This window comes from Neodiprion lecontei, chromosome 3 (genome assembly GCF_021901455.1).
Source record: "Neodiprion lecontei isolate iyNeoLeco1 chromosome 3, iyNeoLeco1.1, whole genome shotgun sequence".
Lineage (NCBI taxonomy): Eukaryota > Metazoa > Arthropoda > Insecta > Hymenoptera > Diprionidae > Neodiprion > Neodiprion lecontei.
The window spans coordinates 39,884,891-39,907,872 of record NC_060262.1 but is presented as its reverse complement, the minus strand read 5'-3'; the positions used below and the strand labels follow the sequence as shown (position 1 = coordinate 39,907,872).

The 22,982-nt window shown below is 42.5% G+C and overlaps 2 protein-coding genes across 6 annotated transcripts; one reads left to right on the top strand and one right to left on the bottom strand.

Annotated features, from left to right (window-relative positions):
* Nucleotides 1-15,080: 15,080 nt before the first annotated feature.
* LOC107226572 (ubiquitin-60S ribosomal protein L40) lies at nt 15,081-16,738 on the top strand. The gene is made up of 3 exons (XM_015667433.2): nt 15,081-15,214; nt 15,896-16,095; nt 16,422-16,738. Exons 2-3 carry the CDS (start codon nt 15,906-15,908, stop codon nt 16,616-16,618), a joined length of 387 nt encoding a protein of 128 aa, XP_015522919.1. The 5' UTR covers nt 15,081-15,214; nt 15,896-15,905; the 3' UTR covers nt 16,619-16,738.
* Nucleotides 16,739-16,932: 194 nt separating this feature from the next.
* LOC107219645 (polyphosphoinositide phosphatase) lies at nt 16,933-22,730 on the bottom strand. Of its 5 annotated transcripts, none has more exons than XM_046734055.1 (14): nt 22,521-22,727; nt 22,157-22,382; nt 21,167-21,334; nt 20,146-20,539; nt 19,802-20,048; nt 19,520-19,715; nt 19,233-19,431; nt 18,559-19,146; nt 18,362-18,474; nt 18,031-18,271; nt 17,730-17,945; nt 17,467-17,649; nt 17,240-17,408; nt 16,933-17,157 (listed from the first exon to the last, which is right to left on the bottom strand). In XM_046734055.1, exons 1-14 carry the CDS (start codon nt 22,602-22,604, stop codon nt 17,056-17,058), a joined length of 3,126 nt encoding a protein of 1,041 aa, XP_046590011.1. In that variant the 5' UTR covers nt 22,605-22,727; the 3' UTR covers nt 16,933-17,055. The 5 variants fall into 5 exon arrangements, with proteins under 5 accessions (XP_046590011.1, XP_015513414.1, XP_046590012.1 ...); XM_015657928.2 differs by having other exon boundaries at nt 20,161-20,539; XM_046734056.1 differs by lacking the exon at nt 21,167-21,334.
* Nucleotides 22,731-22,982: the final 252 nt, after the last annotated feature.

The window sequence follows — 22,982 nt, the reverse complement described above, 5'->3', positions numbered from 1 at the left end:
ACTCGACGAAGTCCCCTTAACGAAACCACCGTTGATGCGGGGAGGCCTAATTCAAGCGACGCGGAATAATGAAAGCTGTTGTAATTATCAACGTTTGATCACAACCGTCCTCCCCCCCCCCCCCTTTACCCTTCCGCCGTTTTCACCCCCTTTCGGCGTAACCTACACGGAGTCCAAAGACCTGTACAACGCGTTGCGTATGTGTGTTTAGCATGAAAATTAATTACCGTATATCGCCACAGTTTCGGGGAGAGAAACTCACGACCCCGTGGAAATGGTAACACAATGGCGATGCGGAAGAATGCTTACCGCCGACCCCCTCGGAGAACTTTCACGGGTTGAGGGTCTGAGCTATACTCGACCCTTGATTCTGCAAATATAACCCTTGAATTTGGATGATTTATCCACAATGCGCTGGATAAACGACCGAGGCACAGATCGCGATACTTTCCGTTTATACGGACGATTTCTCGCGCTGTTCCAAGAGAAAATTGACACGTGAAATTCCCACTCGGCAGAGTGCATTGCTGCGTGGAACACTTTGGTCACTCTACCATGAACAGCTGGTGAACAGGGAACCGAGTTAACCGCTCTCTGACCGTATGGCGAAATAGTCGGTGGAACGTCGCGCTGCTCATCAACCGGATGTCCAGTCTAGAACTTCGACGAATAACGATAAAGTGACAAGCCCAGGTAACTCTCGAAATTTGATTCGACTTTTAATCACGTCTAGTGAGCGTGGTGAATTCTTGCAAGCTCGTAGTCGAAACTCCTTGTACGAATCCCACGACTTAATCACTCGGAATGACATAATGCTTCGTCTTTTAAGATTGGAAATCTTGTCAAGATTTTCTAAACGATAGAATTTAACGTAAAATATCTGCGTAAAGAGAGAGGTTGTTAAATATTGCCTTTTTGTGAACAATTAACGAACAACGATTTGAAATATTTTTGGAGCTTTCGGGGAGTTGGTTGAACTTCGGAACCATCCTGCAAGTGTCTGCCATGAAAACGTGGAGTGCACGTAGATCAACGATAAATTCATTCCTCTTTGGCTTCAAATTCTTTCATCATCTCTAGGAGTCAAGGATATCCGGTGGAGCAGCCTGGCGATAAAGGATAACACATCCTGCTCCCCTGCGGACGAGAGGACGAAGGATTCAGGCTTCTGAGAATCGCGCGAATTTACGGATTGCGCAAAGTGGGATTTGGATTTTGGGTCCGCAGGGATGAACCGGGACATGCGAAACGCAATTGGAGGGCTGACAATGCCGACGGCAATCAATATCAATCTAAATCTGCTCGGAACCGACTCGACGTCGCGAGATTCGCGCTGACGTGCAGCAGGGTTAGAAGCATCGCGGAAGCAAAAAAGTGTAACGGAAATAACGTTCCATTAAAGGTTTTTGCCGCTCGACTGTCCACGCGGCGCTTTTCCCCGTTACCTTCGCCGATCGGAGCCCAGCGATTTGCCATCTGAATTTTGATCGCCGAAACGGTCCGAGTCTCCGCTTTTACACAGCTTGAATTCCCCAACTCGATTTCATCTCGTGCATTGTGCCTGTCACTCCGATGCTTAAAAGGAACAGAAAATTGACCGACTCGGATGATAGCCGACGATAAGACGACGCAAAAATACGAAAAGTAACGTCGTGCTTTTTAACCATCATTAACTTAAATTTAGACATCTTTTCAACCCCTTTTGGATCTTGGAGCTGCCTGGCTGAAATACATTTTAATAAGCATACGTGAAACTCGACAGAAGTCAAGTTTTTCAAACGGATGTTTCGTTTTTATATACTCCGTAGAAACGTCGTGATTAATGGTTTGTAAAAATGTACAATTCTAAAAAAGTCTTCGCCGTGCGGAGATTTTCGGAAAATACTCTAAGAATATATTTGAATTACACAGAAACGAATACAAGTACATATTTGCATGAGAAAAAGTTCCTTACCAACATTGAAACGAGTGATAAAATCAAACGCGTCTACCGAATATCCGAGTATTGGATTATTTGGGAAAAAATGGAGTTGAAAAAAAAAGTAAAAAAAAATCGCTTCGTTTGCATTTCGCATATACGCCAGGCAGATGAAAGCTTCGGATACGAAACGTGCTTTTACCTCAATTGCTGTTTTCTCGAATACGCGTGAACGAAAGTTGAAATAAAAAATTCACAAAAATACGAGTTTTGTTCAAGCCGCATTATTTATATCCTTGGTACGCTCGAAATACTATAAAATGGCTCGATTTTCAATATTGATTCGGTAAAAGAGACCGTGGATTAAAACTCGGTTAACTTCATTTCGGGAAAATGACCCTTTCAACCGGTTCAATTGACCCTTCAACCCGCTTTCCATTAAATATTTTCCCTGCCCTTAACACCTGGCCCCCGGCGATAATTGGGAAAATAAAACGCCTCAGCGATGAAACTATAAAACGCGTGACGTCCGTTCTTCGTGTTTTCCACCCCCCCCCCCCCCCCCCCCCGATGGTTGCGGAATTAAGATTAAAAGAGCAGAGCGAGCGGAGAGCAGATAGCGGGCGGAACTGCGGGTGCACACGGTAGAAGGAAGGGAAAAAGGGAAGAGAGCGAAGCTCGATAGAAGGTAATTTATGAACATTATATAAAGACAGCGGTGAGAGTTATGGGCGCGCTAAAACTTCCACGAGACGCCATTTTTGTTCTTGTTCTTCTTCCTCCTTCCCAGCCGCCCTTCTCTTATTCCCTTTCCTCCTCAGCCCTTGCAGACAAATTATGACCGGGCTGACTTTACGGTCCACTTATCTCAGTTTCGTCTTGACCAAGGCCTCCTGAACTGGCGCAGGCACAAAATCGAGTTCTCCGATGCCGCGTAGCCATAATAACACACGACCTTCGATTCCACAGGATATTATACCTAACCACGAACGTCGTGGTCGTCCTTTCTTAGCTTCGTCGATGATCGCTTCCTCGCATTCTGTCTTCCGTTATTTCACCCGAATTTCCGACGTATCGACGAGCCCCTTTACTCGATCTTGCAACTTCGAGATGTGGCGATTAGACGCTGATCTAAAATCAACTCTGCCTCGTTCGGATTAAATCCAGACTCTCCTGCGGCTTTGAACAAGTTTTCCTCTTCACGTGTGTATACGGAACAGCCACCGAGCTTATCGGCGCTTATGAATCTTGAATGGTAAAGTTGGACGTCTTCTTCCCCGTTTTCGCGGCACGGAGACAACAATTCCTGAACTCTCGGGGATAAATGTCGCGGGGCGGCGGTATTGCCTTGTATATTCGCATTGCGAATTCATTAAACGTTGCAGCGAAATGTGGATACAATAACAAGAAGCAGCTTCTCCGCGCTCGAGGCTAGCAATGTCCGTATTTACTCGACGAAAGGAAGCATCGTACCCGTACTCTTTAACGTCTCTACCCCTCACATTCTGTAAGAGGCTTGATTCATTCTTGAAACTCTTCTCATACATCAACCGTGCGAATGAAAACTAATTAGACGTTTTTCCGTAGATTATAACGCGAGGAGGAGGCGTGTGGGTAAAATATTCACCCCCCCCCCCCCTCGCCCCACTCCCCCCTCCCGGCCGACCGTGATACTTTGTCCTGAATCTGTAATCTGTAAGCTCACCACGGATGAAACAATGAACGCGTAGCTTCGTTACGCTGCAGGTATGCCGCTCGTTTATATTATACGTACCGTACAATGTATTATATATATGTATACCTAAGTTGAAGAGCTTTGTTTTCGTAGCGATGCTTTAGCGGGACAATGTAACGAGCGGAGAATGTTGTCGAGATCAGGAGAGAGTCGAGAGTCGAGAGATGAGACATCGCGGTCCTTGGAACGTGCAGCCTCTGCCAACAGTCCGATCCTCAAGGATTCGAACCCTGGATACACATGCTAATTTACGGGCAAAGGATCGCTCGACCGGCGGGGACTGATTGGACAATGACACCGAGTACTCTTAGTGTTCTCTCGGTTATTCCCTCAAAAGTTATTTCAGTACCCACTGTTTTAGTGGTGAAGGAATCCCGCAGAATATTGTCCGAAGCAGTCAGAGTGCGCCTGGATTATCGTTCCGAATTGTTACGGTTCAGACTCACCCTTAAGTTACTCAATGCTTGAAACTCTGAATGGTCAAAACTTCAACTTCCTACCGGTCCGAACTTCCAGCCTTCCCATGCAGGCTGTGAAGCTTTTATCCTTTGCATTTTCAAAATTTTTCGAAAAGTTGGTGACCATCCAACACTTAGAACTGTTCCAAATTTCCACCGTTTGGAATTATGTCCGTTCTGGTTTTTGAACACTTAGAATTTGGGTCCTTGGGAGTTTTGACCATTCAGGAGTTTTGAATGTTCGGAATTTTGACCATTCTGGATTTTGACCACTGGGAACTTCAATTCATACAAAGTTTTTACTGGTCGGAATTTTGACCATTCGGGGAATGTGAGCATTAGAAGTTTCGACTATCGGGAGTTTCAACCGTTCAGGAGTTTTGACCATGCGGAACTCTGAGCATCCCGCGCACCCATAATCGGCACTCACCGATTGTGACGTTTCAACAATTTTCCGTGGTCGGGAGAGATCGATTTACAAGTTGGCCTACGGCTTCCACGGAGGAAGAATCGTCATGGGAACATCCGGAGAGGATGAGAACAAAACGATCTGAATAAGAATTGCGGGAACGTGCAGAGCTTGTTTCTCTGATTGCGAGACGTGGTCAAACAGCTTTGCCGCGTGTTTGACCTGCTCTCAAACTCACGTGCGTCCAGGTGGCTGGGTTTGTTATACACGACGTGCGGTGCGCGACAAAAGGCGTGGATACGATGCTTCCGCGAGTGGGATAAAAGAGCATTCATAAATGGGCACGGCGAGCCGCGCGTACAACGCGTTGATACCTGTAAGCTTAGCCGGATGAAGGCCTCGACCAACTTCCGGTCCAATTTCGCTTTCAACGGACATTCACCCGCGGCCCGATTCAGACGGGAACGACTAACTATTACGTCACGGGCTATTAAATTGAATCCCCCGCCCGCGTTAATTGCAAATTAAACTTATCCTCGGAGGCGAAACACCTTCGGCGCATCTTCCGCTTCTCCACCTCGTCGTCTTCATCCTCCGCACACTTCCTCTCGCAAATATATGTATATATATATCCAGGACATCCGAGGTCCTGCACCGTCTTCGGTGACGGTCGCGGATCTTCTCGGATTATCGCCGTCCTATAATCCTTGCCCGAATCACCGTCAACACCAGATCAGTCAACCTTTCCGTGGAAAAGTCAGGCAAAAAATCGCCGAACAAGATGAATTAGAATCTTATGTAGATCGAATTATCTAACTTCGACGTTTTCTCTTCAAATTTCTTGAATCCCGTAGGAAATGCCTCGGAGTAAGAGAAGAGTGGATATTCGAACAAATAAAGATATACGTAACGCGTAACTCCTTGTGCGGAAACCCGAATTCGTTTCAAAATCATTCGAAAAATCAAAATGGAACGCGGTGGAAATGGAAACGGTAATACAAGAAACGTGTGCTGCAAATTCTGACCAATCTTTTCGTCTTTGATGCCTTTATTTTTTCCGCGATCTGATCGAAAAAATGCATTTCACTTCGATGCCAAAATCTTAGAATTTATACAAAGAGATGTACGAATATTTAAAATTGTAAGGATCGATCCTAAACGTTTTATTGTTAGTATCTTAACCAAGAGTCGGTAATACGCGTCTGCGAGTATATAAGACGAAAGTATCGAGAATCGTAGAACACTGAGGGGAAATTTTAGTTCCGATTACCGCTCGGTCCTTAACTAAGGAATTAGGGTCAAGCCCATTGGCCACGGCGTGAGTCCAAGGTGAGAAGGTCACCTTGTTCCGTTGAAATCGTTGCTGCGAAAAAGATTCGGCTGGGGTTGCTTCGCGGTAAAAATCGCGGTAAAAGCCGCCGAACCAGAATGACTCGGTGGTAAAAATACCCGAAATACCGATGCACGCCCCAAAAGGGAAAGAGTTTTTATCGTGCCCGGATATGAAAGGTGGAGTCTGCATGCACGGCATGCGGAGTCGTCCGCTGTTTGACGTCGGGCTTACAGAGATAGAGAAGAGCTTGCAGACTGCGGCAGCATCGCTACGGTGCAAGAGGCGCATTCAACGCTCGCAAAATATGATGATGTAGAAAACTTTTCTGTATAACAGTTTTCAAGAAGAGGATATTCTGCTCGTATAAGCTTTAAATATATTTCAGTAGCTACTCTTGACGTGGTTATACGTACGTACACCACATACGCGAATCGGTGTAAGGATGGCACAAATGTACGTACGTACGTGCCTGTGTTCACGCTGCAGGTATACCCACGTATTACGCTCTCGAAATATCTTGGTCGGGGATCTCGCAAGTTGACTTCTTAAACTCCCACACTAAATAAACTCGGAGACATTTAATTTGCATACACTTACAGGTACCTCGTCCCGTATCCGCCCTTCCGCTGCAGGCTGAACCGCGCAGTGATCCGGCATTGCATTCGTTCCGAATCCTCTACCCCCAAAACTTCCTGACCCAATTTTACAAGGGGACTGACTGCATCGCGTGACGTAGCCATGCACCTGCGGCATTTCGAATCAAGTATTCATCTCACTTCCTCTCGCCGCTCGCTATCTTCCCCGCACCCAAACTTCCGGCTCCTTTTTTGCCTCCTCCGAAATGCACACTCCCATGGTATCGCACTTTCATCCCTCGATCGTAGAGCGGAGTGTTTTTGAGACCCCTTTTTTTATTCACCCTGTTCGTCGCTTGGCAGAAGGAAACTTACCTGGTGAAACTTCGTGGCATCGCGAAAGAAAAAAGGATTATCATCCTTTATAGGGGCGGGTACAGCTTGGCTGGTCAAAAATCGTACCTATCTTTAGGAGATCTTTTTTTTTTAAGAAAATGATAACACTTACAGCAATTCGAGTTTCAGGGCCTTATTACTTATAGTTTCATGAATATTTTAGAATTTTTTCATTGAAATTAATATGAAAATGGCGGTATGGCGCGTATAAATAACGAACGAGCACGTTTTTAATCCGGTGGCGCAGATTCCTCGGTCAATTTTAATCCGGTCGACTTGAAATTTTGACACAATCTCTAAAACTTGTTTATCGATTCGAGCTCGTGGCTAGATTTTTGAATTTCAATCACGAAATTGTGTACAAATTTTTGGTTGAAGAATGAAATTTTTTCTTCAACATTCGAACAATGAAATTTATCTATCCGTTAAAAGTTGAGCGGTGATGTGTTGATTTGTAAAAAAGTCCTCGAATTTAAATTCGTTCGCTACTTGTTCATGTCATGCCGCCATATTGTTATTGACGTCATTGAAAAAATGCTAAAATGTTCTTGAAACTATAAACAATAAAACTCTCGAACTCAAATTGCTCCGAGTGTTTTCATTTTATTTAAAAATATTCCTAAAATTAGATTCAATTTTAGACCGTCCAAGCCTTACCCCCTCCCCTCAAAAGAGTAGAGCACTTTCATCCTTCGAGGATAAATGTATCGGATTTATTTCGAAAATTAGCCTCAAATTGATACTTACGATTAGGTAGCCTCATCATTCATCGCGCATCAGCTGCGTTATGTAGACTCCCTTTGTAACGAGGAGTCGAGGGCAGCGAAGTGATTGAATGAACCGCGAGGGCTCATCAACTGTCTAATTTAATGGGACGTTGGAATGATTGGCTGAGTTGTAAACGGCTCTGATATATAAGCTTCGCCGAAGGGTGGCGAAGCGAATGACGAGTAGATAATTCTCCAACCCTCCGATTCGTCAGTTATTACAATTATTCGAGATTCCGGAAGACTGTAACTTATCTGAAGTACCTCCTTCGGAAGAACTCTTACAACGTACTTACAGCGTCGAAGCAGACGAATTTAAGATACTTGTCGTCTGGGTTTGACAGGCAATTGTCACGGGAGAATGTTTTAGTACGTAAAAACGATCGCCGAAAAGCTCGGGTGACTATCGTCAGCGCTGTTGAAATTACAGCGAATTAATGACGGTGAGAATTAATCGGACTTGAGCGTTAATTTGCAACAACGGCATATCGAGAGTTGAAACATGCCGACAGGCATTCGTTACAATCCGTATAATATCGTCTGTAAAAAAGTTGAGCTTGGAAAGAGATGAAGGAACGAAGGAATCCCCGTTCGCCGGTTATTGCAATGCCTGGCTAAACATTCGGCAAAGGCTCAAAGCGCGGAAAGATTGAGTTATCTTTGATTCCTCGGCACGCGGATGCCTACAACGTGAAAATTCAAAGCGGTTTCAAATTTCCGATGAAAATACGGGGCTGCTTCGATCGATGCTTCGGTAGAAGTTTCGTACACAGGGGTGTTTTATTGAATCCTTCTGTACACGGAGTATATATGCCGAGAAAATCGCCGTCGACGGATGAAATTCTGAGGTAACAAAGTAGCCCCGTGGACCACGAGTATTAGCCCGGGGAGCATCCGGAGTTCTTTGAAAGAGTCGCGATCCGTGCCTCAAACCTGGCGAAGATCGGCGACGCGAATCGCGATAATAGCACGTGTCAGGGTGAGGGTAAGGGTGGGTGAACACACACGTCTCCGCACCCCGATAGAGGCTGCAAAGAAGATTCCTCCTCCCTTGACCCATGCGCTATTCTTAGCTCTCCTCGATTCCGAGAGCCTCCCGGAGCCTGGAGGCAACGAGACTCTCCAAGGGTCCCTCATGCGGGGCTCCCGAGGGTATCAACCCTCCATTATCGGGCTTATTAAATACCTTACATCAACCAAACGACACCCCCACACCCCCTCCTTATATCCGCCAGACACACAACACCCTCGTGTTATTGTACAACCAGAGCTTGCGATACCGATGGCACAGACATCGGTTCGAGAATACACAGCGAGTCTGTATGGTCGACGGAAAGATTACGCTGGCTTCGGTCAGCATCGCCTTACAATGCAGCGTCCATATCGATGTTGGGGAAATTCGATTGGTTCGCAATTTGTTGGGAACTTTGGAATTATCGATCGCGATGAGTGAGTGAAAAATTTACACGTTGTTGCATTTTTTTCTCGTAAGATCTGACGCTGATCAACAGGCTCAAATTTCGTGTATTGCAGTTTGTCGGTAGGTTAGGAAGTAGGAGAAGAACTTCTGGAAATGACGTGTCGAGGAACATTTGCAAACTCGCAACGTGGATGCAAATACAAATCTTACACACGCGAAAAATAGGATTCGCGGTTTCGAGAAGATGTATAGGTATGTATATGTGTGCATTTTAGATGAAGGATCAGAAGCTGAGAATCGAGAGAGAGCGAGAGGGAGGGAGGGAGGGAGGGAGGGAGAGGAGGAAGACTGACGATGAGAGTTGCAATTTAGTTTCCTGGCATAGCAGTATACGCAGTGATAGTTTAATGATCTTCCTAACTCAGATGAGCTTTTCATTATTAGTTCGCCTCGGGGATTACGACGGTACAATTCTGTGTGTACCTACCTACAGCAGAGTTAACCTGCCGCAACTGTTTAATTAATCACTGACTGTAACCCAATCACCTACTCGATGGTCACCTTACATCTAATTACCGTACCATTTCCTGTGTTATCAGCTATTCGAGACACCCTCGAGGCGAGGGATTAGTAATTGTTTAACGTCGTGCAATACTGATAATTGAAATGATCCGGTTGTGATTCTGATTGTCTGTTCAGTTGTTGGTAAACACGAGATGTGAGATTTTGTGGGTCATCAGATTTGTATGGTCAACCAAAATTCAAACGTCAGAAATGAACTGCAATCGATGTAAGTTTTGTACAACGAATTCTAAACCGTATCTCCTAGAGTGGTTGAAAAACAAAGTTCTTTTTTATCTCTCTCATTCCCTGAAATTTTAATGTTTGATAGAAGAAAGATCCTCTCAAACTGACTATTAAAGCTGATTCTTCGAGCTTTCAAAACCTCTGAAACAACACGTTACAGTCATCTGAAACTTCTTTTTCGAACCACCCTAATATTCTCGCACAGTTGGTGTTTAATCGAGTGATGTACGCGAATGTAAAAATAAGCTCGACTAACTCAACCTGGAAAGGAACGGGCACTGAAATTTCTGCTGAAAAGTTTTGCAGAAATGAATATAAAATCCGTACAACAAGTCAGAATGAACTTGGTAAGACGAAGCTCGGTTTGAGACGCGGTTCGGTGCACGGAGAATAAGAAACGTTCATTGTTCTTCAATTTATATGTAATTATGCATTACCTCAAGTCTTTGCGATCATGAATAAATTGCAGACCGTGCTCCACTTTTTGGCAAAGATTTTGCGAACGGTAGATTTCAGACGACTAATGGGAGAATCTTTTCTTACTGTACCGATTTAGAATAGCGATGTGACGAAAGTCCAAAGAGTTGGATTTCGACTTTCTAAAGTGAAATTCAAAACGTTTGTAAAGGAATAGCGAATACGTTTGGAATTCCACCGTCTTCCCAACCTTCCTGACGGTAGCAACGGACATCGATGTCTGACGGAAAGAAAAACAGTTCATTAGGTGTAAAATATGAGAATGTTCCCGTTGACGATTGTCAATTATTCAACGGACAGAGAAAACGTTCGAACGTGAATTACGGTAATGGTTCCGAAAATCTGTCGACGAAGGAAGACAAAGAGGAGAATATGGCGTGTGGGTGGCGAGGAAAAAATGAAACGTAAAGGAGATTACGCTGATTGTAAGCTACGGGAAAAACCTTAGGTACGGCAATTAACTATTGTTTGGCTTCGCGGGCCAGGTTGTTAAGAGGGCTGAAGGCAAGCAAAGAGCTTTTGTAATTACAGAAACAACTCGGAACGCCATTGAGCCCCAATAATTCCAATATCGAAGCGTAATTTAATAAAACTCTCCCCCCCCCCCCCCTCCCCCCTCTCTCTCTCTCTTTAGATATAGCGTATAAAAGCCGCCGTGTTCTTCTCGGTGTACGTAAGCCTCGGAGGTTTTCCTGAACGGTTTGGAACGATGGCACGTCGCTGGACTCTCGCGGTCTTGCCGAGCGAACACCGCCTTGATTAACCCTTCGCTAAATTTTATTTCTCATCCTGCGCACAAGAGCGCAATATATCTCCTTACCTCGCGTTTACGGGTTATCTGCCACTCTCTTTATCATCCCGGGAACTTGCGCCGAGTCTTCGCATCGGGCTAAAACAAAGTGGTCGTCTTGTATCAGGCGGAGCTTGAATTTCCCGTAAAAACCAACGGGACAAACGGATTCTAAAAAATGTGGAAGCACGGGTGAAATCGTTGGTTTGTAAGCAACGCCTGAAAGTTTTTCGAGGAACTGGATATACATGCAGGCCGTCGTCCTTGGAACCGTACACCAACAATCAGCTTGAGACCAGAGGACGATCCTGACACCCTGCTGAGAAATGGTCTCTCAAACTTCATTTCATTGTCAATGTAACTGACGTCCGTCGCCGATGATGAATGACCCGAGACGAGTTTTGTGAATCCAAAATTTCGCGTCACGAGTAGGTACCTAAGAAGAATCGAGTTTTTTGCAGAATGCAAGCCGTATAATCCAGCATCAGGAGCATGGAAAGCGTGTTTTTACCATTAGTCGAGATTAACACCGGCGTGCAGGTATCGTTGAACGATTTTTGAAAATTCCTGAAGCGCGAAGAACGGAGTCGCGATAATTTATGAATCGTGTGACGCGAAAGGATCCGAGCCTTGAAGGGCGAGACTGTCTGCAGGATGGGAAGAAGGGATGAAGAAGAAAGGTACAAACTTACATATATACCGGACAAAGAGTATACGAGGAAACGGCTGCGTTTGACAGAGGCTTTAGTGCTGTAATTCCGGTTCGCTCGATCGAGACTAAAACGTCCAAACCCAAGTCGAGCCCCCGTCGAAATCCGAGACCTGACTTTCATCGATCAGTCCGCACCCTGCAGACAGTTGCGTTGCCACCGCGACTCAAGCCTAGAGCTGTGATACTAATTTCGCGTCGAAGTCATTCTAAGGTCGTGAAAAATTTTGCGACTTTTTTTTACGGTTTTCCCTTATCCTCGTTATCTCTTCTCCAAATTTGCGATACTAAAAATGCACTCGGTTGTCATGAAAATCGATATTTTCAGTCTGGAATCATGAATCCGTTTTCGAATCTTCAAAAGTTGTTTCGTGCAATGCAAGTCAGAAAAAGTTCCTTCTGCGTACGAATTACTCTATCATGATTCGTCAGCTCTGAATCACAGGTTAACGCAAATTAGTTTCGGACTTAAGCCTTGTTCCCGACGTTGAATGCCATGCGAGTGAAATTCTAAAGTTTTTAAATTATATCTCGACTTATTCGTGATTGGTGATAAATATGAATAGCTGTGCGATATTGGCCTGCCTGGGAACCTGTCCATAGAGCAGGAATGATCTTTGGGTAGAACCTCGGCATATTGGGTTATGTAGGGAAAAGGGACCGGCCGGGGTTCAATACATCCGTTTTGATGGCTGTGAAGCTATATATATGCATAAATGTATATATATATACATATATGTATATCCGCACAAGGTAAGTGTACATCCGATTTGAGGAGCGATCGTTAGGCCGGCGAACCTGGGAGGAGGTTCGTCGTTAGGAAAGCAGTAAAGTAGAGAATCGGATTGCCTTTTCTCTTCCTGTTATATATCCTTCGATGCAGCGAAGGCTGCTCCGCGATTCGAGCTGTCTACGCGTTTCCTCCTCATCGATCGATCCATCCGGTCTCGATTTGCGCCGGTATCAGTCCGCACAATGAAAGATACCTGCATTACGGCGCGTTCACCGATCAGAAAATGTGTAAAGAGTCATTTAACCCTCGATTGCCCGGCTGCACTGACCACCGGTTCCATTCCATTCACTTGGTCGACTGATCAGAAATCGCACAGAGAGCCAGCCATTCAGCGATCGATCGCTTGCACACCGCAACTCGCGCTGCACGTATGTCACACAAGTATACACGTATGTGTGTATAAATGCACATGTGGGAACCGTAAGTACGTCATTGCGGCCTGCGGAGCTTGCAGCATCGAACGACGAGGAAACGCAGCCACCGTGCACTGAATCATTCACCCCTCGGTTTTTCTTTGCCGATGCATGCGAGTTGTACAACCGTGTGCGTGCACAGGTGTTCCTCCGTCCGGGACTTTCCATGGTTTCGTTCGTCCAAGTTTGTCCAAGAGCGTGGAAATCTGAGGAAAAATACCGTAAAAACGGCCTCTTTCGCCGTCAGATCCTCCCTGAACTAATGCATTATACATTTCTCGGATAGCTGTGAACCGAACACCTGCAAGTATTTGCCGGAAAACGCGGGTGTCTCTATGATCAAAGAGTCGTTTAAGTCCCCGATTAACTTCGCACGAGGTTTTCATTATAAACCGTAAAGTCCAAGTAAATCATTCAAATTTCATTGCATCAGAGCTATCCTAATTTTTCATCTTTCGGTACTTTCGTCCCATTTTTTCAACGATTGGGACAACCGCGTTTCTTCGCGAAAATTGGCCCCACTGCTCAGCGAATACCGTAAATACTGAAATTTCATTGCTTTAACGTAACTAATTTGTCCAAAAAATTAGCCGTTTTAGAATCACTGCGACTTATACGTACGCGCGTGTAAAGCGAGCCGCGCTAATTGCTAACACGAGTTTAACCAGGCAGGATGACCGTGATAAAAGCAATACGTATGTACGCGCATTCTCGACATATGCGGGTGAAAAAAAAATTTACCTAGAATCACGTACCTACATATTTTTTCCGACGTGTTTGTTTATCAAACTCGGTGATTGATTGGCGTTCCACTGCTGGAATTATTCAACTGAACGTGATATTGTTTCTTTTGAATTCGACCTGCACCTATAATTTGCTGAACAGAGTTTTTTTTTTCTTTCTATCTTTTTTTTTTTTTTTTTTTGGAAACGTTTGGATTCAACTGAAACTCTAACAGAGATATTTTAACTCGTGGAAAATTCTAGGAGCGCAGGTGCTCGGTTTTGAATAATCCCCGCGAGTCGCGCCTTACCGTATTAAAGATTACGTGTAGTTATATAACCCGGTAGCCAAGATCTTTGAGGATAATTAGCGCGGTGCTTGGCGTAGAGGATACTATTAAAGGCTAACCCGATCACTTGGCCCGAGTGGTGTGCCTTCCCGTTGTAAGACGAGGGACATTCAGGTCAGGCGTAAAGTTCAAGGGTTACTACTGAAATTTGCATATTGCTCGATCCGACCCGGCAGGCCCAGCCTCTTAAGACCTCCTAAATGGGATGTTCTTATATGTGCTCACCGGGTTCAACATCGCCGTAGGGTGCTTCAGGAATGCATACTTTGCGGAAATTAATTCCCACACCTTGCAGCATTAAGATATTTGATGCACTACGTAATTGTATAAATTTCGCTGTAATGGTTAACTAGTGATACGAATCTATGCTAATACATAATGCAGAAGTACCCTGGATTTTTTATTCTTTATTTAATATCTGCAGTATAGCATCTATACTAAAGTATATCTACAAAGCAAAATTCGTTTGTAACAAGAATGAAATAATGTGACCCAATTATTCATAAATACTCTACTTTATGAACAATACATGGAAAGCAGAAATTTTTTATCCACGAAACATCCTCGTTGTGGGGTTTTTATAAACTCTATAACTTCAGGGGAAGTTTATAAAACTTGGAAAAATAATTTAATGGGAAAAAGAAATTTCATTGTGGTTAAAAAAATTTTAAACAATGACTATCGAAACGTACTCAACTCACTTTAAATTGATTATTACATTCTTTCTCTTTCGTTTAAAACTGAAATGTAATGCCAACAGTTTAAGATTGTTACCCATGCAGTGCGGTTTTGCATGACTTATGAAATTGCAGGTTAAAGATCTCCCGTCGATAAAGAAGCGAGCAGATCAGTAACACGGTTTTTTATCACTTACCCGCAGAGTAATAGTTATGAAAATTTGCCTTGAGGTAACCGTTTTTTAATTCCTCCGACAATTACAATTTCAAGACAGTTCAAGACATCCCGCCAGTAGATAATCCTCTTTTGAATCAGAATCGAGCGCTGAACGATTCGACTGCAAAGTGACGCACCAGCCGGCCTGCTTATCGATAGTCTCGAACGTAAGAGAAACGGATGTTGGAGCGCCTCTAGCGGCGAATCTTTCCGTTGAGTAGGCTTGCGACAAACACGTTGTCGAATCGGTAAGTCGAGCAATTTCTGTATATTTCGCATATTGGTACCAAAAACCGGGCTGAACCGTCGACTGTGCTCGAAAATCCCAACAATGTTGAGTCGGCCCGATCTTAGCTCGATAAATTTTCCGCAACGCTTCCAATGAAATGTTGACAAAACAATTGCTCGGAAACAACGTTGCTGTCGACCCCCGTGCGCATGGGATGAATTCATCCGATTCGAAATTTTCCAGTTTTACTTTTAACGCTCGCTTTGATTTCGCCCAATACCTCTACTCCCTAATTCACGGTCTTGGAGCAATTGAAGTCTAGTTAAACGGTTCCACTCGTCCGAATCCATTCCGGCTCTCGGACAAACGTCATAATCCGGATTCCCGCGACGGTATGAGCGCTGATAGTTTTATACAATTCGCGTGATTTCAACGACCGTAAATGCCTAGCGATTTCGCGTCCGCGTCGTCTGCTCGTAATTCGAAACGTTGGCTAGCGAATAACCCTATTTTCACTTCTTTAATGGAAGTCGTGCATCAGTCGGATTAGGTTATGCTATCAATCTGCTAGATAGCGTGCACCTCTCGAAAAAATTCTATCTAAAATATTTGTTTCCCCACCTTAACCCGCCTTTTCCTAAACCGTATATTTTTTGTGTGAAAAACAATTTTGATAACCGTGTATATGATTGTTGCGCAGGTGAGCCACAATGCAGATCTTCGTAAAGACCCTGACGGGCAAGACCATCACCCTTGAGGTGGAGGCGTCCGATACCATCGAAAATGTCAAGGCTAAAATCCAGGACAAAGAGGGAATCCCTCCAGACCAGCAGCGACTCATCTTTGCCGGCAAACAACTCGAGGATGGCCGTACTCTTTCAGACTACAACATCCAGAAGGGTAAGAGAATCAATGATTGGATCATTTTTGTTATAGTTTTCATTTCCATTTGTTCTGTTATCCGAACGCTGATTTTATCTCACCTAAAACACCATGTTTCATGTAACAGCTTTGCTGAGATGATTAAATGTTTATATATACATAAAAAATGCGGAATTGAGTAGAAGTGAAAGCAAATCACTGAAAAAGAGGTAAAGTCGTTGCATCTTTTGACTGGCAGCGACTAACTAGGACTCATCGAGCGAAATTATTTTACCCAATTTCTCAAAAATTATTTCTGTATACACATTGATGGAAATCACTAATTATATGATCCCAATTTTCAGAATCTACGCTTCACTTGGTGCTGAGACTCCGCGGTGGTGTCATTGAACCCACGCTCCGTATTCTTGCCCAGAAATACAACTGTGACAAGATGATCTGTCGCAAATGCTATGCACGACTTCATCCCCGTGCTACCAACTGCCGCAAGAAGAAGTGTGGCCACACAAACAACATCCGCCCCAAGAAGAAGCTGAAGTAGATCTTTTGCCCGATTCATTTCTCCAGGCCATGGGAATTATGGAATCTGTACCAAACTATGTATCGTGCGCCTGTATCTTTCTTATTCTCGATTCCAATAAAATCTAAGTGATCAATTACACATATTGAATCATCGTATTCCATTTTACACGTCAATACCTACTGGGAATCACATCGTTCACTCGCCACTTCTTGTTTCCCTACTTTGCATTTATAGTAGTCGCACTTTAAATTACACGCTGACTAAAGCAAATGTTTCATTCCTTTCAAATTTTGTATCCCACGGAGAAAGGTATTCGGTTGAATCAGCGAAAATTATCTTGAAGCTGTTCGTTTATTAGATTAATAATAAATATCTCTGGTCTAAATGCATTTTAAATTCATATATATATATATGTATATATATTACAAATAATTGGCTTAATATCTATGATTGAATTACGAACTTCTGCATACTCCGTTCCGTCTAGTTAGCATTTGCTCTTGAACGTAATTTTCGTACAAAATCATGTCATTAGGATTTGGCATTGAACCACCGATCTAAAAACGAGAGCCAAAATTTATATCGCGATCTTATAATTTTCGTAACTATTCATGAAAATATTATACATTTTATTTATACCTTGGCTCTCCTCACATACTGTCCATAAATACTGATACTCGCGTCTTTTACAACAGGAAGAGAAACTTTGGCGTTCAAACACTCTGGAAAGGATGCCTGCTGAACCAATTTAGATCGTATTTTTGAATGATCTGTTGGATAGGTTGCATTCCTACCTATTAGCACATACCTGAAAATATACTTGGCATAAGTAATTACACTTCTTAATTAAACCGATGCCTGCTTACCTTTTGTACAAAAGAATATCTGCCCTCTTCGGAGACTCTGGTTGGGTTCCGTAGACTTCTCGCATTGTCGGAAACAGGGATTCAAATGAAACTAGATCAGAACTATCCTTCGATGCAGTCAATTGAGAGTCGTTAGCATTTTGGTGGCTCTCGTCATCGTCAGAGCTAGAGTCCAAACTCGAACTGCGTGAATAGACGGGAACAACTTGTTATCAAAGTCGGAAACTGTCTCGTATTCGATCTTAGTACAGAGCTTTACTCACCTGGCACTAGACGCTGTACTGCTGGTACTGCTTTGACCAGTCATAGACGGATTTTTCATGTTTGCATTTTTGTTACCTGTTTCTTCTCGTCTCCTCCCTGGCCTTACTCGCACAGCAAAGGGGCTGAAGTTTGTTGTAAAATTAGGCATAAAATCTCTGACCGAGTGGCTTATTTTGTAGGCATACACATCGACTAATACTGATAATTCGTGAGGGCTGAAATGTTTAAATGCAAATTCAATATCAATTTACAGTAAAAGTTTGCGACGGAGTAATTCGCACTAAAAAAGCATAATCCTACCGATGATAATCGTAATATACGTCTACCATTTCTTCTTGCGTGTGCTGTAACTGGATCATTTCTGAACAAGACTTGGTGACTTCGTTAAGAGCGTAAGGAAGACACTTCAAAACGTTTTTATCCCACCATTGAGTCAATACTTTTGTTCTTCGAGTATATTTACATGCTGGCTTGTGATGGAGGTAGTAATCAGTTACAAGTTCCCATAACGGAGTTTTTCCTTCTTCCGGAACAAACAATCCTAAGCATTGAGAAGACAGTTGTTACTTCGAAATGCCAAGTCAACCACATGAACTAATAATTTCTAGAAAACCGATGCACTTTCACAGACCTAGAAAGAGATTAATTGTGTGTTGTTTTTCCTGATCGCTGAAAGTATTGCTGAAATATCTGCTCAACGTCTGCATGATATCATTGCCTTGACTTGTCCACGGTGCAGTTTTCCTGGAAATAACATCAATTGCAGCAATATTTTACTTCTACATGCATTGACTTCATGTTCTTCGTCAGCAGTCCAGTTTCTTTTACCTGTATGTTTTTATCCTATGTACCAACTGCGAACCTCCATACTGCAATGCCAAAGTGTCACCGTGATCTTCGTACAGCTCTTCAAGTAGCCGTACGCAGTCGGAGTCGAATTCCAACTTTGGAGTTTCTAGCACTCCCAAAGCACACAATTGGAAGCCCAAGGCACATTTTCCAATTGCAAACTGAGCTGTGTTGGTTCGATCCAAGCAATCCACGCAATTCGTCCTAATGATTCCAGTTTGCACAGTTCCTCTCCTCATAAAGCATTGTCTCACTTTATTTTCAATCGAATCGATCTCCGATTTTTCCAGACCTTCTGACGCCTTTGAATTACTGTCGCGATCAGATGTAAATTGACCGGTAGAACTTATTCGCGGTAAACTTAAGCTGAGCGTTGTTTTTGAATCGTTTCTTGTCATGCCTGAAAGAGTCGAGTTTAAGTCATTCCTGTGAGGTTTCTTGTTGCTATTAGCTGTTGAGAACAAATTTCTCTGGCTGTAGTACGGATTTTGTGATTGAAAGATGCCGGTTTTCAGTACAGCACTGTGTGCTATATTCGCTAGTCGCCCCATTACATTCGCTTCTTTGCTGTTGAAACAATATCATAACTGTAAGATTAGTAGTAAAATAGGGTAAGAAGTTTTGGAATAATAAAATAGCATTTTAAAGCTCACCCCTTATTCTTTCTAGCCATATCGAAACTGATATATTGTATAATATGTTCGGGTGGTAGAAATTGATTCAAGTATCTCACAGCCATACTGAGCTCCTCGCTCAAAGTGCTTTCGTGTTTCTTCTTTTCTCTCTTCTTCACCAAATTCAATATTATGATTGGCGATCCGTATCTTTTCAATAGTTGATTGAAATGAGCACCTACAGTAAACCGACGGTTACCAAGTTTATTACCCGCTTGATTTCCTTAATGTTTGCGATGTAATATATTGCGAAAAACCTTCGATACCTGCAGTTTCAACGTAAGGATCGGTCAGATCGCAGGTGATCGTAGGTTTGGGAACCATTTTACTGACATCCTGTCTCCAGTGGCCAGGGACAGAGCCGCGCATCTGTACGAAGGAACTGAAGTGGCCGTGACTGAAAGAGCTGATACCTGAGTCATGGACGATTTGCTCGGTTTCTACTTCATTTGCGACATCTCCCTGAATTATATTAATGTTTCAGAGATTTAAAAGTGCAGCCTGCAAGTGAAAACGAAATTCTAAGTTGTATCAACTTGTCAACTCACATCAAAATTTGCACCTCTCTTTAGGAATCTGGTCCCTGCGTATTTCGTACTTCTTCTAGCGATTATAGTGACGTACATTGACCTCCCAAAAATGCTGATATTTGACTGTCCAATAAATCCGTGTGTTATGTATAAAATCCAATCAGGATGTAAATATTTTTCTACAGGTAGCAAGAGGTGTGAATTCCACACAAAGCGCCGGTTCGGATTACTGCGTACTCCGTAATTAACGATTTTATGATCGAATCTGACAAAGTGAGAAAATGGAACGTTTATATTTATGCATTGAAAAAATTACATTCAAACAATTAACCGGCATATTGCATTTGAAATAAGCTGCTAACACATTATTCTCATACTCGCTGGTCTCTGGATTTTCTCTAAACGCCCACATGTTGAAAAAATCTTCAGAATCTTCAACATCGTCCGCTTCACTTTTGTTTTCTGGATTTGCCGTTGGAATGTCTGATTTGATGTGCTTGGGTGGCGCCATATTGAACTGTAAGGTCTGCGTCAGATCATAGGAGTAGCTGAAGTAGAAATTACTGCTAAGGTCAATGTTTTGAAACATTTTTACATATCTCTGTTCATCGGGATGAAAAAGTCGGACTGTATCATTTGGAATGTAAATCATGGCAGTGTCCTCCGTTTTGTACAAGGTATGGTGACCGATTACAGCGACTCGACACCTCTTTGTAACCAGAATGATATAGTATCCCTCCAAGAAACGGACGAATCCTAATAGAGAGCATAGAAGGTTTATAAGTTGCCAGATTCATGTCAGGACAGTGGTAGAAGTGTGTTTAAAGATAATTATTATATTTAATTAGCTCGATGTCGACGATGTCAAACTACAGAACTTGCTCTATGCATAATAAGGATCGACAATTGACTCAGCACTACTAAATGAATCATGCGAAAGATACATCAGCTACATTACATTAACAGTTTTATACCGATTCAAGTTATATAAACTGTTTATGGATTAAGAATTTATGATTTATGATTAACGCACAAATGCTTCTGAATACATGAAAACATGCTTTCTCTGAGTAATCGTTACCCAGACCACATTTGACTCTAACTACAAGTGATAAATCCTCTACATGCTTGATTTTTACGGAAGTGCAGCCAGCGTGTTTCAACATGCTAGATCACAGGGCAACTGTGCGAGACCTTTTCATTTTACATGATTTATTGCTGATGATACTTTCATGCGAATTTTATTCAACACCAACCCATGCCTGCCTGCTGAAGCACATTAAAGGTATAAATGATTACAAACAAAAAGTAAACAATATGAAGTATGTGACACGTGTTATGGGTAAGATGTAACTAATTGTCAGTGAGCGTGGTAAGCCTTACCAAGGAGGCCAAAAGCCGGTACTAGCCTTGGAAAAGAATCTCGTTGCCATACTGTCTTCCAGGTGAATCGTGTTTGGGTTGGTTTATGTTGTGTTGCTTGCGATTCTTGTTTCTGCGGCTCTTCGTTAGTAGCCTCGCAGGTTGTTGTTGGTTCGCAATTAAGTTTGCCTTAGTAGCGAGTATAAATGTGAGTGAACTGGGTCTCTTCAGCGCAGTTTAGGTTTTACTAGCTTCTCACTTATGCCAAATATGGATAAAATAATTGAGCAGCTAGGAACAAAATGAGCTTCCTATTCTTTTTTCAGTCAGAATGTTATTTAACTGTTATAAAAACCTCAATACTTTCAAAATGAGTTTAATTAAAACAAAAATTGTAATCTTTTATCATCTTATTTGCATACTAAAGTATGGAATAATCGACATACTGTACAACTTGAAAGTTGTTTTCAAAAGCATTGAGTAATATTTTATTTATATTGAATGCATTGACACATTTTTTTTCCACTGAGCCATATTCATTTACTTATGCACATTTTTCATCTCAACCCTCAAATAAAAGTAGACAAAATCAAGACGACACGCGAACAATATTTGACTGTGTTTCAATCAGACAATTTCAAAACAGAAGCAATTAATAAGACTCAAGGTGACGGTGATTAAAACGATAGTCAATATTGAAAGCTGCGAGAGTAAGAGACCCAATATTTTCTACGAATAGACTAAAATAGAAGATCTATGCAAAAAATAGGACCAAGACAAAGAAAAAAAAGTGAAAAAAAAACAAGGAGAATTACACAAGAACTCTTGGTGAAATGTGATACAGTCTAAAGCATTTTACATGCAATTGAGTGAGACTGGCATTCAACTAACAGCGATTAATCTAAAATCATATGAGGATGATGATATCTGGTTAAACTTGATCGTCCATCATCCAACACCCAGTCCAACTTGTTTCATTCTCCACAAGTAACACGTTGCTGAATGATTTACCAATTATTCCAAACGCCGATACAACACGGGAAACTCCGCCAGTGTTGCTTCGCTGTCCCATCCGGCTGCGGTTACCTATATCGATTTTGTTAACCAGATCTTTAATCTCTTCGCTCGTGTACTCCCTCTTGTCGTCATGAACTATCAGCTCCCTTGGGGACATTCTATCGATTTGCAAAACGCGAAATCTCGTTTGCGTATTGTTCGAGCCCATCAAATAAAAGCACTGAAAAACATATGTCTATTACCCTATATAATCTGACAAATCATTCGTGGTCTATTGTTCATATATACGTCGAATGACAGGAGGAAAGTATCAAGATCGGCAAAGGATACGTCAAAGATTGAGGTTATCTCTACTTACAAATTTTGTTTCGTACAGGGCGATCTTTTGTATCGATGAAATAATCGGGTGAAACATTATGTTAGGCTTTATTGGCTTCTCCATTCCGATTAACCAACGATATTCCTACGTTACTCTGTAATAACGAGTATATTCGCACCAAAATACGCCTACATACGAAATCACAATGGACATAGCATACTGACAAGCCGTCTGCTCACAGCTGTCATTCGCAATGCCTACATCTGTAGATGCTAGCGATAAGTCATTTAAAATCATATTTGTAGCAGAAAAAATTTTGAGATAGCAGCTCGTGTCGATTTATGAATTTGAAAAAAAAATATTATCATAATTTAGCAACGTGAATGAGATACTCGATGTTAATCTAACATAACCTATAAAAATGACAAAATACTTACGCAACTGTAGAATTTCGCTACCGAAGATGGGAAATAAAAATTTTTTTTTCAGCCTATTTCAACT